We start from the raw sequence: 13,758 nt of genomic DNA on the forward strand, positions 1-13,758 counted from the left end.
CCAGAGTGCAGCAAAAACAATTCCTGTTTGACTCTTCAATACAGTAGGAGACCTAAGATTGTGCATAATCCACTGCACAGACAAATTACCAAAAGGCACCATGCTTACTGGGGGCTGCCAGCTACAGCACACTGTCAGCACCTTAGGTAGGGCCCGGGAGCTGACAGATTCTCTTTATGGATTCTGCATTTGGAATGAATGTTTTTTTCGTTCTAGGTGGTGTCCAACCTGATTTGTGTTTTCAGTATGGACCAGGTAGTCTTTTTCTGCAGATAACCTTCTATTTTCCCTATTCTGTAGAGCAATTTATCTGCTATCTTTATGTACATTGGCAATACCAATCACTGTGAGCTCATCTTTTCCAGTATGTGCACACGTTTGGTGATCTACAATATTACATAGTTAATACGGTTGAAAAAAGCCACATTTCCATCAAGCTCAACCAAGAAGGGGATGAATGCAGGGAAGGGGGATATACAAGGAGGGGATGGATACCGGGAGAGGGGGCAGATGATGATAGGTTCTATTGATGGGGACCCACACACTCCACCCACTAACTGTCTGCCTATGCTTGTCAGATGTTGTAAGCTTAGTGAGACGTAGGAAAGATGGCAGTATGATGGCAGAATTGGACATTACAGCATTTGTAATCTATAATCACAGAGAATTGTGGGATCATCAAAGACTGTTGCTTATTTTTTCTTTGTTAAAATCTTTATTGAGAGGTAGAATGTTTATATTTTTTGGGGAAAATAAATGAGAAAACAATGTAGAATAAAGTTAAAGGTATAATCCAGGCATTTAATACTTTTAAAATTGTGCTAGCCTTGAGATAAAATGATAGACATCCCATTCTTCCCAAATTACGTTCCCCTGCCTGTGGTATCTTCAGGTTTCCCCCAAACATTCCCACCGCTGAGACAAATTTGTTTCAGAGGTGACAGCCTGCTCAGCCAATCACAAGTTATTCTTAGAATTAATTGGTGAGAAAATTTAACAGGGAACCTTAAGCTGTGTTGTGGAAGGTACTCAATCCATACCAGACTGTTGTCTGTCTGCTCCAAATTAGTTACACAAGGTTATATAGCAGAAAGAAGTCAGATCTCAGATGGGAGTCATATAGATAAGATGCCAGGCTATTATTTGCCGTGGACAGGTTCCTCATTTGCATAGAAGGTTGTATTATTAAGCTTGTGGATATAACATAGTTATTAAGAGACTCTCTTCTTTAGGCATTGTGTTTAACAATGCAATACAGAATTGTCTTTATTTTCACAGCTATTGCAACAGGACCCCCGGGGAGCATGATTAGAATAGGATGTCTATTATTTTTCATGCAGGCTGTGCACTATATATAAAATTTGAAATGGACGAAGTACTCCTTTAAAGGGGTACTCCGGCCCTGCAGTATAATCTGTGTACGGCCTGGGAGGGGGTTGAAATAGAAGCCGGCGGTGACTTACCTCCCCGGTTCCAGCGGCGGCTCCCGGATCGCGCCGCCCTGTACCACAGCGCTTCCTGGTTAGAGCTGCGGCTTGAGACGTGATGTCTCAAGGCAGCTCTGCCATTCAGCGGTCGTAGCGGAATCCTGCTGAAAGGCTGAGCTGCCTTGAGACATCACGTCTGATGCCGCAGCTCTAACCAGGAAGCGGTTGCGGGAAGAGGGTACGGGGCGTCGCTATCCGGGTGCCGCCGCTGGAACCGGGGAGGTAAGTCACCACCAGCTTCTATTTCAACCACCTCCCCGGCCATACACAGATTATACTGCAGGGATGGAGTACCCCTTTAAGGCAAAATAAAGAGGACAAGTTATTAGACTATGGCAGTACTTAAATGGTAAATGTTGCAGTAAGGCATATTTTTCATATTCTTGATTAATTCATTATTTACCATTCTGCATTCCATTTGCATTAGCAGGCCCATGAAATGACAACAATATCAAATATCAGGGAAAACAAAGAGGATTGCACAACCCTAGGAGGCTACATATGTTTGGAATGGGGGAACCAGTTGGCAGGTATCAAGTTAAGCAGAGTGCATTAATCCAATACCAAATCACTTGCATGATACATTACCAGATAGGATTACATTCCTGGCTGTTTGAAGGAAAAGTGGAACAATCTGGATCATCTTGCATTTCCTAGAATGTCACAACAGCCATGTTAATTTGGGATTTTAACTCTTATTCTTATGACCAGAATATTCATTGGTAGTCTTGACAACTGTACATCAAGACTAAGCAGAACAGGGCATATACCTACATACCAATTTCACTGCCATTACCATACTCTAAGGGTAGCTTCACACATAGCAGATCGCAGAGGATTTCACGCTGCGAGTTCAGCAGGGAGATCCGCTGCGGATACCTTCACTGTCACTTTCAATGAGAATACATACTTACAGCGGAATTGACATGCCGTCGCAAATATGTAAAAGACCTATCTGTCTGTCTGCACATGGACTTATATTTTTGTTAACAAATCACTTTTGCAGAAGATTGGTGAGTGTCGGGACAACTTCTACTTTGCAAATATGTAAAAGGAAGCCCCCTTAATCCCCCCGGCCTGATACATACATTACGGGTCTGCACTCTGGGTTGCTTTGGGGGTTCCTGGCATCTGCACGTCCCACTCAGCTAATCAGTGCCCTGCCCCGCCGCAGCCACTGATTGGCTGAGTGGGACGTCCAAATTTTAGGAACCCCCAAAGCAAGCCAGAGTAATGTTTTTTTTTTCATAACGATCAGCGTTTAGACGGTACGATATATCATAGGGAAAAATCATTTTGCGATCGTTTTAAGACCGCCTGCCCGCAGCCCGGCCCGCCTGCAGCCCGGCCACGCATCCTACAGCCCCCCCGCCGGCCCGATCGCCGCCCCGGCCACGAGCATACCTCACCTGCTCAGCGTAGCGAGTGTTCGAAATTCCCGGCTCCCCTCTTCAGTGCATTGATTGGCTGAAGAGGGGAGTCGGGAATTTCAAACAGCTCCTCTTCAGCCAATCAGTGCTGAAGAGGAGAACTGATTGGCTGAAGAGGAGCTGTTTGAAATTCCCGGCTTCCCTCTTCAGCCAATCAATGCAAGGCAGCACTGATTGGCTGAAGAGGAGCTGTTTGAAATTCCCGATTCCCCTCTTCAGCCAATCAATGCACTGAAGAGGGGAGCTGGGAATTTTGAACACCCGCTACGCCGAGCAGGTAAGGTATGCTTGTGGCCGCGGCGGCGAGGCTATCGGAGCGGCGGCGGTGGCGATCGAGGCGGCGTTCGGCCGGTGGGGGTGGCGATCGAGCCTGCGCAGGGGGCTGTAGGATGCGTGGCTGAGCTGCGGATGAGCGGGGGGCGGGCTGCGGGCGGCCGGACTTTCGTGACGACTGTTTACACGGAACGATCTGCGAATTTTTTGCGAACGATCAACGACAATTTGAGAACATGTTGAAAGATCAAAATGAACGATTTCTCGTTCGTCGTTTGATTGTTCGCTGCGTTTACACGTACGATTATCATTCGAATTCGACTGTTATCGTGCGAATTTGCACGATAATCGTTCCGTGTAAACGCAGCATAAGGACCAGTAATGTATGTACCAAGCTGCGGGGGGTTAAGGGGGCTGCCTTTTACATATTTGCTGCGGGATTACAATTCCGCTGCAAGTATGTCATGTTATATGTGTCATGTTACATGTGAACCCACTCTAAAAAGAATTGGGGTTGAAAAACCTGTTTAGTTAAAAAAAATTGTAATAAATATAACAAAAAGGACAATCGTTTTAGTTAGAATAGTCAAGAAGATTTTCTCTTTATAAACTCTGCTGCTTTGGTTTAAAACAGAACGATAAAGCAGCCAAAATCTTGGAATCATACTCGTATTTTCAGCACACAGCTCACAAACAAAACCCCAACAGTAGTCATAGCCGCCTGCCAAGTTTACTGCAGAACATAAGGAAGTGATGGGGATGCAAGTACTCAGCCATTTCACTCTTTTAAAGGCTGAAATCTCCTGTAAGTACATTAGAACTTGTTTCAGATCATCTTTATCTAAGTGTTACATATTGTGCTAATGTGAAAGTCTACATTGGCTTCTGCAGCACAGGAGCACATAGCAGGTATGTAATTTCTTTGTTGAAGAAAAGTGAGCGCTGGCTAAAACTGAAATCCGATTGGGTGTTATAAGCAGCATTGCGACTGTTGAGGGAATTCTGTTTTGCAATACTTTTTATTTTGCTAGCAAGACGCTATGACTATAAGTCTATTTTATACATAATAATAATTAGTGGGGTTCAACAACTGGCACACTTGCAGGTCACCAGAATTGGAGTCCTGTGTCCTGACCCCAATCCCAGAAGTGCTGCACAGTGGAGCTAGAACTCCATGATAATAGCAACAGAGAAAGGGGAGTATAGTTTTTTTCTTTGCTTTTAGCAGCTTCTTGAGCATCATTGAATAAAAAAAGTTACTGCCTGAAATATACCTTAAAGGGTGCCTTCACACCTACCGTATCGCAGCTGATTTTCTGCTGCAGATTCGCAGAGGATTTGACTAAATAAATGAATGCAGCATTAAATCCGCATTGTAAAATCCGCTGCGGATCCGCAGCAGAAAATACGGTATGTGTGAAGCTACCCGGGCCCGGCTGGGTTCACACTATGTATATTTGAGGCTGTATTTGGTCCTCATGTCAGGTCCTCATAGCAACCAAAACCAGGAGTGGATTGAAAACACAGAAAGGATCTGTTCACACAATGTTGAAATTGAGTGGATGGCCGCCATATAACAGTAAATAACGGCCATTATTTCAATACCACAGCCGTTGTTTTAAAATAACAGCAAATATGTGCCATTAAATGATGGCCATCCACTCAATTACAACATTATGTGAACAGAGCCTTTCTGTGTTTTCAATCCACTCCTGGTTTTGGTTGCTATACAGCCTCACAAATACAGCCTCAAATATACATAGTGTGAACCCAGCCTTAAGGTACTTTTATACGTAAAGTATGGCAGTGGTTTTCACTCTGCGATACTCTGTAGTGTCAGTCCCTAAGACTCTATATTCTTGCAATTCTTGATTTTAATTCCGCTGTGAGAATGTAGCCCCTGCCCACTTAACCCACCACTATTAGGCAAAAAGATTAACTGCAGTCCCGCCTACTTCTCCAGCTCCTGGACGTCCTGCTCAGCCAACCATTGCTCTGTTCCGCCGTAGCCACTGATTGACTGAGTGGGATGCAAGGGAGCCAGCTGGTGAAGCATGCGGGAGCGTGGACAGGTAATGTGGTAGCCCAGCAGCCGTGTGCTAAGTAGGTGGTGGCTAACAGTACAGCGTATTGCAGCGGATTTTGTACGTGTGAAGGCACCTTAAAGGGTTATTGTCATCTGCCAATAATTCAATCGGCATTGCTGTGTCTTCCTTCCTGGTTCTAAGCACTGGAGACGTGTAAGTTTAGTGGGAGAAAGGGAGTGAAAGCACATACTTAGGCTAGGTTCACACTGCGTTTAACGCATCCGTTTTTTGCAAAAAACGCATGAAAAACGGATTGCAAAAAACGGATTCATTTGTGTGCATCCGTTTTTCCATTGACTTCCATTATAAAAAAAAACGGATCCGTTTTTTTTTTGGCGGACCAAAACGGACCAAAAAACGTTGCTGACCCTATTTTTCTGGACGTTAAAAAAAACGGATCCGTTAAACGGATGCTGAAAACGCAGTGTGAACCTAGCCTTACCACTCGAGTGTGTCACGACTCTCTGAGTGGAGAAGTGGTCGGGAACCTAGGCAACATGCTGTCAACAGAACAGGGAAAGGGGCAAAACTACAATAGAAAACGATTTTACAAATGTGAAGCATTTGCCAAATTGCTTTTTTTTGCATTCCCTATCACCTAACAAAAGTTTAGGTGATGGGAATGCCATTTTAAGATATTTCACATTTGTGTTTTTGCATATTCGCCAGTTATAGGTTTTGGCAGAATAGTCATGCAAACTGAACTGCAAAAAGAGGTTATGAAAACATCTTCCAAAACTGGTTACATTGGGTTATTCCAAAGGCAGGCCTTAAAGGGAATGTACCATCAAGTACATTATTTTAAGTTGTATTTTATATGAATAGACTGGTGCGGGGATGCTGGTGCCATGGTCCTTTTTTTTTACCACTGCCCAGTTACCATGCACGGCTCCGGTTCATTTGCTAGCACCTGCCTGGCATGAAGCACAGGGGGCAAGACTGCCAGCCCCTCGTGTAACAAAACCCCTCTGTGAGACCCCACAATGGAGCCGTGTCACAGAGGGGAGGGGGCTTTGTCACACTTGGGGGAGGTGGGCATGCCTCTAGTGCTTCAGGCTATGCCGATGCCCAGGAATAGACTGGCACCATGCACCGTTCAAAAAAGGACAGTGGAACTGAAAATCACTGGTATATTCATATAAAAACTTAAAGTGATGTACCTGATGGTACATTCGCTTTAAGGTGCTCCATATGTTCAAATAGGGTACAGAGCTGACCCTGTCAAGCAGCAGAACTGTTGCACATATGTGAACACCCCTTATACATTTGTCATGTGTCTCAGGAGAGATCTTGGTTTACCTGCCAAACTGGCCCTCAGGCCTTCATGTGCTTATACCAAAAAGGTGTTATATGCTGGGCCAGTATGCATGACAACAGCTTATATACAGGCAGAGTGGTTTTTTTTTAAGACATATTGTTTTGTTTTTTTTTTAGCAAATTTCTATTTTCGGCCCAGATAATACAGCTAGACCTAATGTGTTAAAATGGCAGCAACCTAAAGTGGCTACATTGCCCATAGCAACCAATCAGAGCCCACCTTTCACTTTTTAATTGCAAGTTTACATATAAAAGCCGCACTCTGATTGGTTGATACTTCCAAACACCAGGCCCACTGTCATCTAGGACAGTGCTTCTCAAACTTTTTCTTCTGGAGCCTCACCCAGCAGACAAAATGACGCCTGGGCCTCACCAGATTGACCAAGAGGGTGCTAGAGCCTCACCATCTATGGTAGAAGTCCATGCAAATGTAAAAACTATTGCTCAGTCTACCCTCCATTTGTCTCCTAATCTCTGTATAATATAAAATACAGTACAAAATGAGTCAATAATGTTCCTAAAGTAGAGATTGTTGGAGTCCGGATTGTGCAGCTTGTGGTCACTTTTGTGAGAACTGCCTCCTCAGCTGGGCCTCACCAGCAACTATCTGACAGATTATTGAAGCCAAAGCCAGGACAGACTATAAACAGGGAACAGGTCATAAAGGAAAGATGGGGATTTCTCCACTTTTCAAATCCATTCCTGGCTTTGGCTCTCAAAATCTGTCAGATAAATCTGTCAGCATAATGCTACTTTTACACGGAGCGATAACTTGCCCAATTAATCGTTTAACGATTTTGAAGTAACAATTTAATTTTTATAATGATCAGCGTTTAGACAAAGTAAAAAATCGTTTAAGAAATCGTTATTGTGATCGTTTTGAGATCGCTTAAGCCTATCTCACACATAGGGTGAATCGGTGAATGACTGTTTAGACCGTGGGTCTCCAAACTGCGGCCCTCCAGCTGTTGCGAAACCACAACTCCCATCATGCCTGGACAGCTAAAGCTTTGGATTTGGCTGCCCAGGCATGATGGGAAATGTAGTTTTGCAACAGCTGGAGGGCCGCAGTTTGGAGACCCATGGTTTAGACGAATTTTCAGTGAACGACCAACAACGATTTGAGAACTTGTTGAAAGATCACGATAAACAATTTATCGCTCGTCGCTTGATTGTTCGCTGTTCGCCAATTATTGCTCAAATGCAATCTTTATCGCGCAAATACGATAATCGTTCCGTGTAAATGCACCATACAAGGAGATAATAAGAGTGTAAAAAAAGATTCAGGTGTGACTGGTGACATAATGCCATATGGAGCACATTGATGCACTGAGCCTGGCTGCTTTAGAGTGCATTCAGGTCAATTCTTTCGGCAGAATCCGACCAACCACAGAATAGAGTCAATGGCACGGTCGGAGACACGTACAGGGGCGAACAATGGAAGCTGTTAGCGGCTATCTGCCTGGTTTCCTCAGTCTGAACGCACCCTTACAAAAACATGTCAAGTGTATTAACATCTTTATAGCTGTTCTTCTCTGTTCCTGGGAATGTTGTGTGACATGACAGCACCTATAGAAACTGTTACCCAGCTTTCCCAGAGTCCTGCACAGTCTGTCCACCTGGCTATACATTGATATGACCCTTCATTTTACCACACCAGTGAGTCTCAGGAGCAGCCATACTGTCACCCAGCTTTCTTATGACAAATGGATAGCGGCAGCTATAACAGGACAGGGAGATATCTGCTGGTGGGCAATGCCAGCAACCTCCCGCTCGCCCCTCACCCAATGTATGGGGTGTACACCCCCCGCCGCAAAGCACCCCGGCATACAACCTGCGCACCCCCTTAGTGACACCCCACCACCTATACCCTCTGTGCACCCCCTGCCCAGCACCCCACCACCGGTATCCCCTGCGCACGGCCCCTCCTGTGCGACCGTCACGCTCCCCCTCCCGTCCCCCCCGGGCTGGGCGTCCGCAGGAAGGGGGGAGTGTCTCGGGGAAGTATCGCGGTGCTCGGCTCCCTTCTCCCTCCCCCTCCCCGGGGCAGCAGTGACAGTGCACGGCCAGAGACCAGTGACACAAGTCCTCTCCGCAGGGTCACCCAGGGAGACCACGGGCATTCAGCAGACGGAGGCGAGCATAGCCCGGCAGCGGGGGAGGAGAAGGAGGCTGCGGGAGGGAGGGGAAGAGGGAGCCGCCCCGGAGAAGGAGGGAGAGACGCAGAGGAAGAAGCAGAGGAGAGCTCGCCCCGGCTACTCTGACAGCCCGCAGCCCGCCCGATGCGAGATTGGCTCCCCCGACATTAGCATGGCTACCACCGCGACCTGCACCCGCTTTACGGACGAGTACCAGCTGTACGAGGAGCTCGGCAAGTAAGGAGCCGGGGCCGGGCATGGCAGCCTGGAGGGGGCGACACGGGACGGGGAAGGGTGGGCAGCCGGGAGGGAGAGGGCACGCTGCTCCGGAGACACCCGAAAGTTCTGGAGACACGGTAAACCGGGAACATAAGGGGGCACCGGAGAGGAGAGAGGCTGGGGGGCACTGGCTCCGGGAAGACAGGAGAAGAAGGGGCAGGGAAGCCTGCCCTGAGAGGTGGCACTTCAGGCTTATCAGTGATAGCACAAGACATGGGGGAGAGGAAGGGGCACAGTACATAAGGGGTCTGCCAGGAGAGGTGGCACTTTAGGCTTATCAGTGATGGCACAAGACATGGGGGAGAGGAAGGGGCACAGTACATAAAGGGTCAGCCGGGAGAGGTGGCACTTCAGGCTTATCAGTGATGGCACAAGACATGGGGGAGAGGAAGGGGCACAGTACATAAAGGGTCAGCCGGGAGAGGTGGCACTTCAGGCTTATCAGTGATGGCACAAGACGTGGGGGAGAGGAAGGGGCACAGTACATAAAGGGTCAGCCGGGAGAGGTGGCACTTCAGGCTTATCAGTGATGGCACAAGACATGGGGGAGAGGAAGGGGCACAGTACATAAAGGGTCAGCCGGGAGAGGTGGCACTTCAGGCTTATCAGTGATGGCACAAGACATGGGGGAGAGGAAGGGGCACAGTACATAGGCACAAGACATGGGGGAGAGGAAGGGGCACAGTACATAAAGGGTCAGCCGGGAGAGGTGGCACTTCAGGCTTATCAGTGATGGCACAAGACATGGGGGAGAGGAAGGGGCACAGTACATAAAGGGTCAGCCGGGAGAGGTGGCACTTCAGGCTTATCAGTGATGGCACAAGACGTGGGGGAGAGGAAGGGGCACAGTACATAAGGGGTCTGCCAGGAGAGGTGGCACTTCAGGCTTATCAGTGATGGTGAATATTCTGAAGGAATAAAGGGGCAGCGTAGCTTGGTAAGTCAAGAGTGGCACATTGGGCTTGCCTGGGCACAGAACAGCATCCCTGGCTGCCTGGCATGGAGGGTTGCCCTGGCTGGGCAGGGTTACAAGGCTGCTGCACGCTCCAGATGTTTAGAGTAAAAGTGACAACACAGGAGTGTACCCCCCTCCCCCACCAGAGAGACTCCAGGGCTGTGTACACTAACCATGGCCATAGAGGGGGACAGGAAGACTAGATGGGGCGCATTGTTCCCTATATATGATAGTAAACTGCTATCTGCTAACTGGCAGACTGAATCGCCAGAGTAATTCAGGTGTATGGCGGGCATACGGGAATAGTCTGTGCCTGAGACAACCATATTAAGTAGGAGGAAAAGCAGCCAAACTACCTGTGTAGACGGAACTAGACAGACAAGACGCTCATGGAGATCACGCACATGCACAACGCCTCAGGGTATGAGCATGTCACACCGAGAGCCCAGAGGAGAGGGGGCAGGATTGTAGGCAGACGCTCAGGCTTAGGGCAATGCGGGCAGCAGCAGGGCACCTAGGCTGAGAGGGCTGGTAGAGGACTGAGATGGTGTCAGCAGAAGAAACTGGGAAACATGAATGAAATAGTGTGTGCATGCAGGCAGCCCCAGCAAGGCCAGACACAAGGCACTCTCTGCATAGTGACATTGATTAGTGACCTGACAGGCTAGTGACAGCGCAACATCCCTGCACACAGGACAGCAGGTCCTGCCTATCCGAGGGGGATAGGGGCCACTTGCATTTTAAGAATAAGCACCGATAGCAGCTGGAGCCCCGAGACAATAGGACAAAGACATCTGCTTCCATGGCTGTGTTCATCTGCGGCATGCTCCTCATTCATGGTGATCACTACATACCGATTCATGGCTGAATGGGACTGCTTGTGTGCTAGAATAGAGAAAATGTTTTGAAAATGATCATTTCTGACACACAGGACGCTACCCACAAGACTCAAGGGCCACAATGATGTGTTTTCATAGAGGAAATAAATCTTCAGCTCCTGTTCTGGGTGAGGGTCGTGAATGGTAATCTCTTATGCCCACGGTGGGGTTAACAGATAAAACGCAGTCATGCCAGACATTGGCGTAATCCTCTAGACATCCACTGTTCTGGTTACAGAACTTAAAAGTATATGGTGTACATGACAAGTGGTTAGGTTCGGCCATGATACGCCATCCCCTTGATCTGAAGGGATTGTTCTTTGTTTTATTATCATTTTAGTTGTTTTGTAGATAAACAGTAAAATAGGAAAGAGATAATGGGCCCAGGTTGTCCCCAGCGGATGACACAGGCCTTGTGCACTTATTTAGCTTGCATCCCCGTCCGCCATGTGTTTGCTCTCCTGTTGTATACAGATCCATTGCTGTGTGCAGTCTGTGTTGAATCCTTTGTCTTCTGGGCAGGAGTGTCCCTGCTGTTTCACCTATAGAATGCAGCTGATTATGTACAAAGTACATCCAGCACTGAGCCCTAATCCCTTTGTTATCAATGCCGAGGAGGCGGTGATGCCGCCAGAGGCTCCCTGCATAGATACTGCTTTCCCCACATGTGTATGGCTCTTGTGTTCACTGCATTGCAGAAGTTATCTCCCATCCAGCTTCCCGTGTCTCGTCTGTGCATTTAGGGCCACTATAGTGACGGAATAGCAGAATTTCCTTATCAGTTCGCTCTTCTCAAGCACCCAGGAGATGAATGCTGAAGTTTTTGGTTGAGTTTATAGCAGGGAAAGGAGAGTGAATATTATGCAGTGTCATTCATCTTTGTCATAGCGGTGCCATTAACCTCATGGTTGCTGGCAGGCATGTCACAGCCAGGCTCATCGCCTCGGAGGATAATGAATAGGTGTAATACAGATGTGTGAAAATTGCCTCCTTAATGATTTCTACATGGAATCTGCTCCAGTAATGACAGCCTGGGTTGCTTGCGTAATACCAAGCGTTTAGTATCCCATAATGAAAGGACCATGAATCGTGCAGCATCGGCTTCTGTGGTAACAATAGAGTATCTTTAGGAGTGTGTTTGCGTGCAGCCGTCGCGTATGTTCGTGCAGGAAAATGGGTCTGAGAATTATATACAAGTGAACCTTGTCGGACCTTACAACCCAAGATATAGATGTAAATCTGTATCTTGCATGAAAACTTTTTTTTTTCTTTTTTTATATAAAGCTTCAGTAAGAATTCTAATCATATTTGATGTTCTCCTAAGCAATCTGGACGTACCAGTATTTTCCAGCAGTAACCAGATGTTGCTTAGTCTCACACCAAGAGCCACATGTTTCCCAGGGCCAGTGGTGCAGCATACCCGAATCCTATGTGCTACTCTTTCAGCTTCAGTTTGGTAAAGTGTGTTTCACACCAATACCACAAGGTGTGACCTAAAGCAATATATAGCAGAGGATGTTTGCCCCAAGAATACTGCAAAGCTGTAGAGAATCCCATTTCATGGACTTTTAGGAGCTCTGTCTATGGACACGAGTCATCTGGAAGCATTGCTTCTAGGTAGGAATAGCCTTGTATACATCTATAAACAAGGACCAAACGCTAATATAATGTAAATAAATGATTGAATTAGTATGACTGTCACTCTAGTATATAGATATATTGCACAATACCCGAGCAGGTGTGAGTGCTACAAACACATCTATTTAAACATCCCCACTGTATGAATGTGCCAGAAACCTCCAATAACAAATAGATGCTATACTGGCCCGCAAGTTATGTCGATTGCCCCATTCGGACCCTCATACTGTCCCTGTGGCCTTGTGTCCCGGCTCCACCACCTCCACACTCCAACGCGTTTTGCTTTCAGCTTTGTCGAGGAGCGATTGCGAGGAATTGCCTTGTAGTCTGGCATGCCATGGCACTTCACCGTGCCTATTTATGAATTACGAGGTAAAAGCAATAATGACCAGCTCTCCCTATCCTCTTGCTATTACCCACTTTTCCTTTTTCAACATAAAGGCCCTATTACACGGAACGATTATTAGTTGTACTCGCCGCGGAACAGGAACGGCGGCAGCAGACCACCACTATCCTCTATGGGCTTCCTGGACGATCTATCGATCACCCAGGCAGCCCCCCCCCACACCTCCTCGCGACCCCTCCTGCACTTACCCACTCTTTGCTGCCGCCGCGTGTAATGAGTAACGGGGAACGAGGAGCAAACGAGCGCTCGTTTGCTCCTCAAGTCGCCCTGTGTAATAGGGGTTTAACTGCCTGCTCTCCTGGTTTTCAGATTGTAGCAGCCATATTAGTGTTGGTGAACTTGGAAGATGAAGCAAAGTTGATCCTTCACTTATGTCTAGTATTCTTAAAAAGTAAATTTTTATTTAATCCATTAAAAAGAAAAGCGGTAAAAACCGTAGCTCCCGAAGCTTATATTTACGCGTTTTGAGCCCCATACCCAAATTCATTCTTTTGGCCTTCAGATGAGAGAAACATGTACAATCTTCATCTCCATGATATATAAAGTATACTAGTGGCCTATAGATTTTTATGGGTGTCATATGTTATATCTGTACAGCACAGACTTGTAAAACCCCATTCAGACTGTGCATCCAAGGTCTTGATTTGTGCACCATACAATTCTTACTGCAATTTATTTAGTTGACACTATTTCCGTAGTTTTTGCAGCAAATTCTCTATTTTTGTTGACCAAAATACTATGTGTAAAAGAGGGTTTGGCTGATCTCACACTGTGTTCCTAGTAGCTCCTTTTTAAGGTTTTTGCTAAGAAATTTCTCAGCTTAAAGCGACTCTGTATCCACCAACTCAACCCACCCCACTAAACCGCTAG

At 46.8% G+C, this 13,758-nt stretch overlaps 1 protein-coding gene across 13 annotated transcripts in view; it reads left to right on the top strand.

Moving 5' to 3' along the window:
• The first annotated feature begins 8,607 nt into the window (after positions 1-8,607).
• CAMK2G (calcium/calmodulin dependent protein kinase II gamma) overlaps positions 8,608-13,758 on the top strand; it is a 198,501-nt gene continuing 193,350 nt past the window's right edge. For 5 of the 13 annotated variants that reach the window (XM_069980589.1, XM_069980592.1, XM_069980590.1 and 2 more), the window contains exon 1: positions 8,611-8,969. In XM_069980589.1, coding sequence (XP_069836690.1) covers positions 8,905-8,969 — 65 coding nt within the window. In that variant the 5' untranslated portion in view covers positions 8,611-8,904. Of the gene's footprint in view, positions 8,970-13,758 lie in introns of all 13 variants that reach the window. The other 8 variants (XM_069980584.1, XM_069980586.1, XM_069980585.1 and 5 more) reach the window with 4 other exon arrangements.

This window comes from Dendropsophus ebraccatus, chromosome 8 (genome assembly GCF_027789765.1).
Source record: "Dendropsophus ebraccatus isolate aDenEbr1 chromosome 8, aDenEbr1.pat, whole genome shotgun sequence".
NCBI classification, from domain to species: domain Eukaryota; kingdom Metazoa; phylum Chordata; class Amphibia; order Anura; family Hylidae; genus Dendropsophus; species Dendropsophus ebraccatus.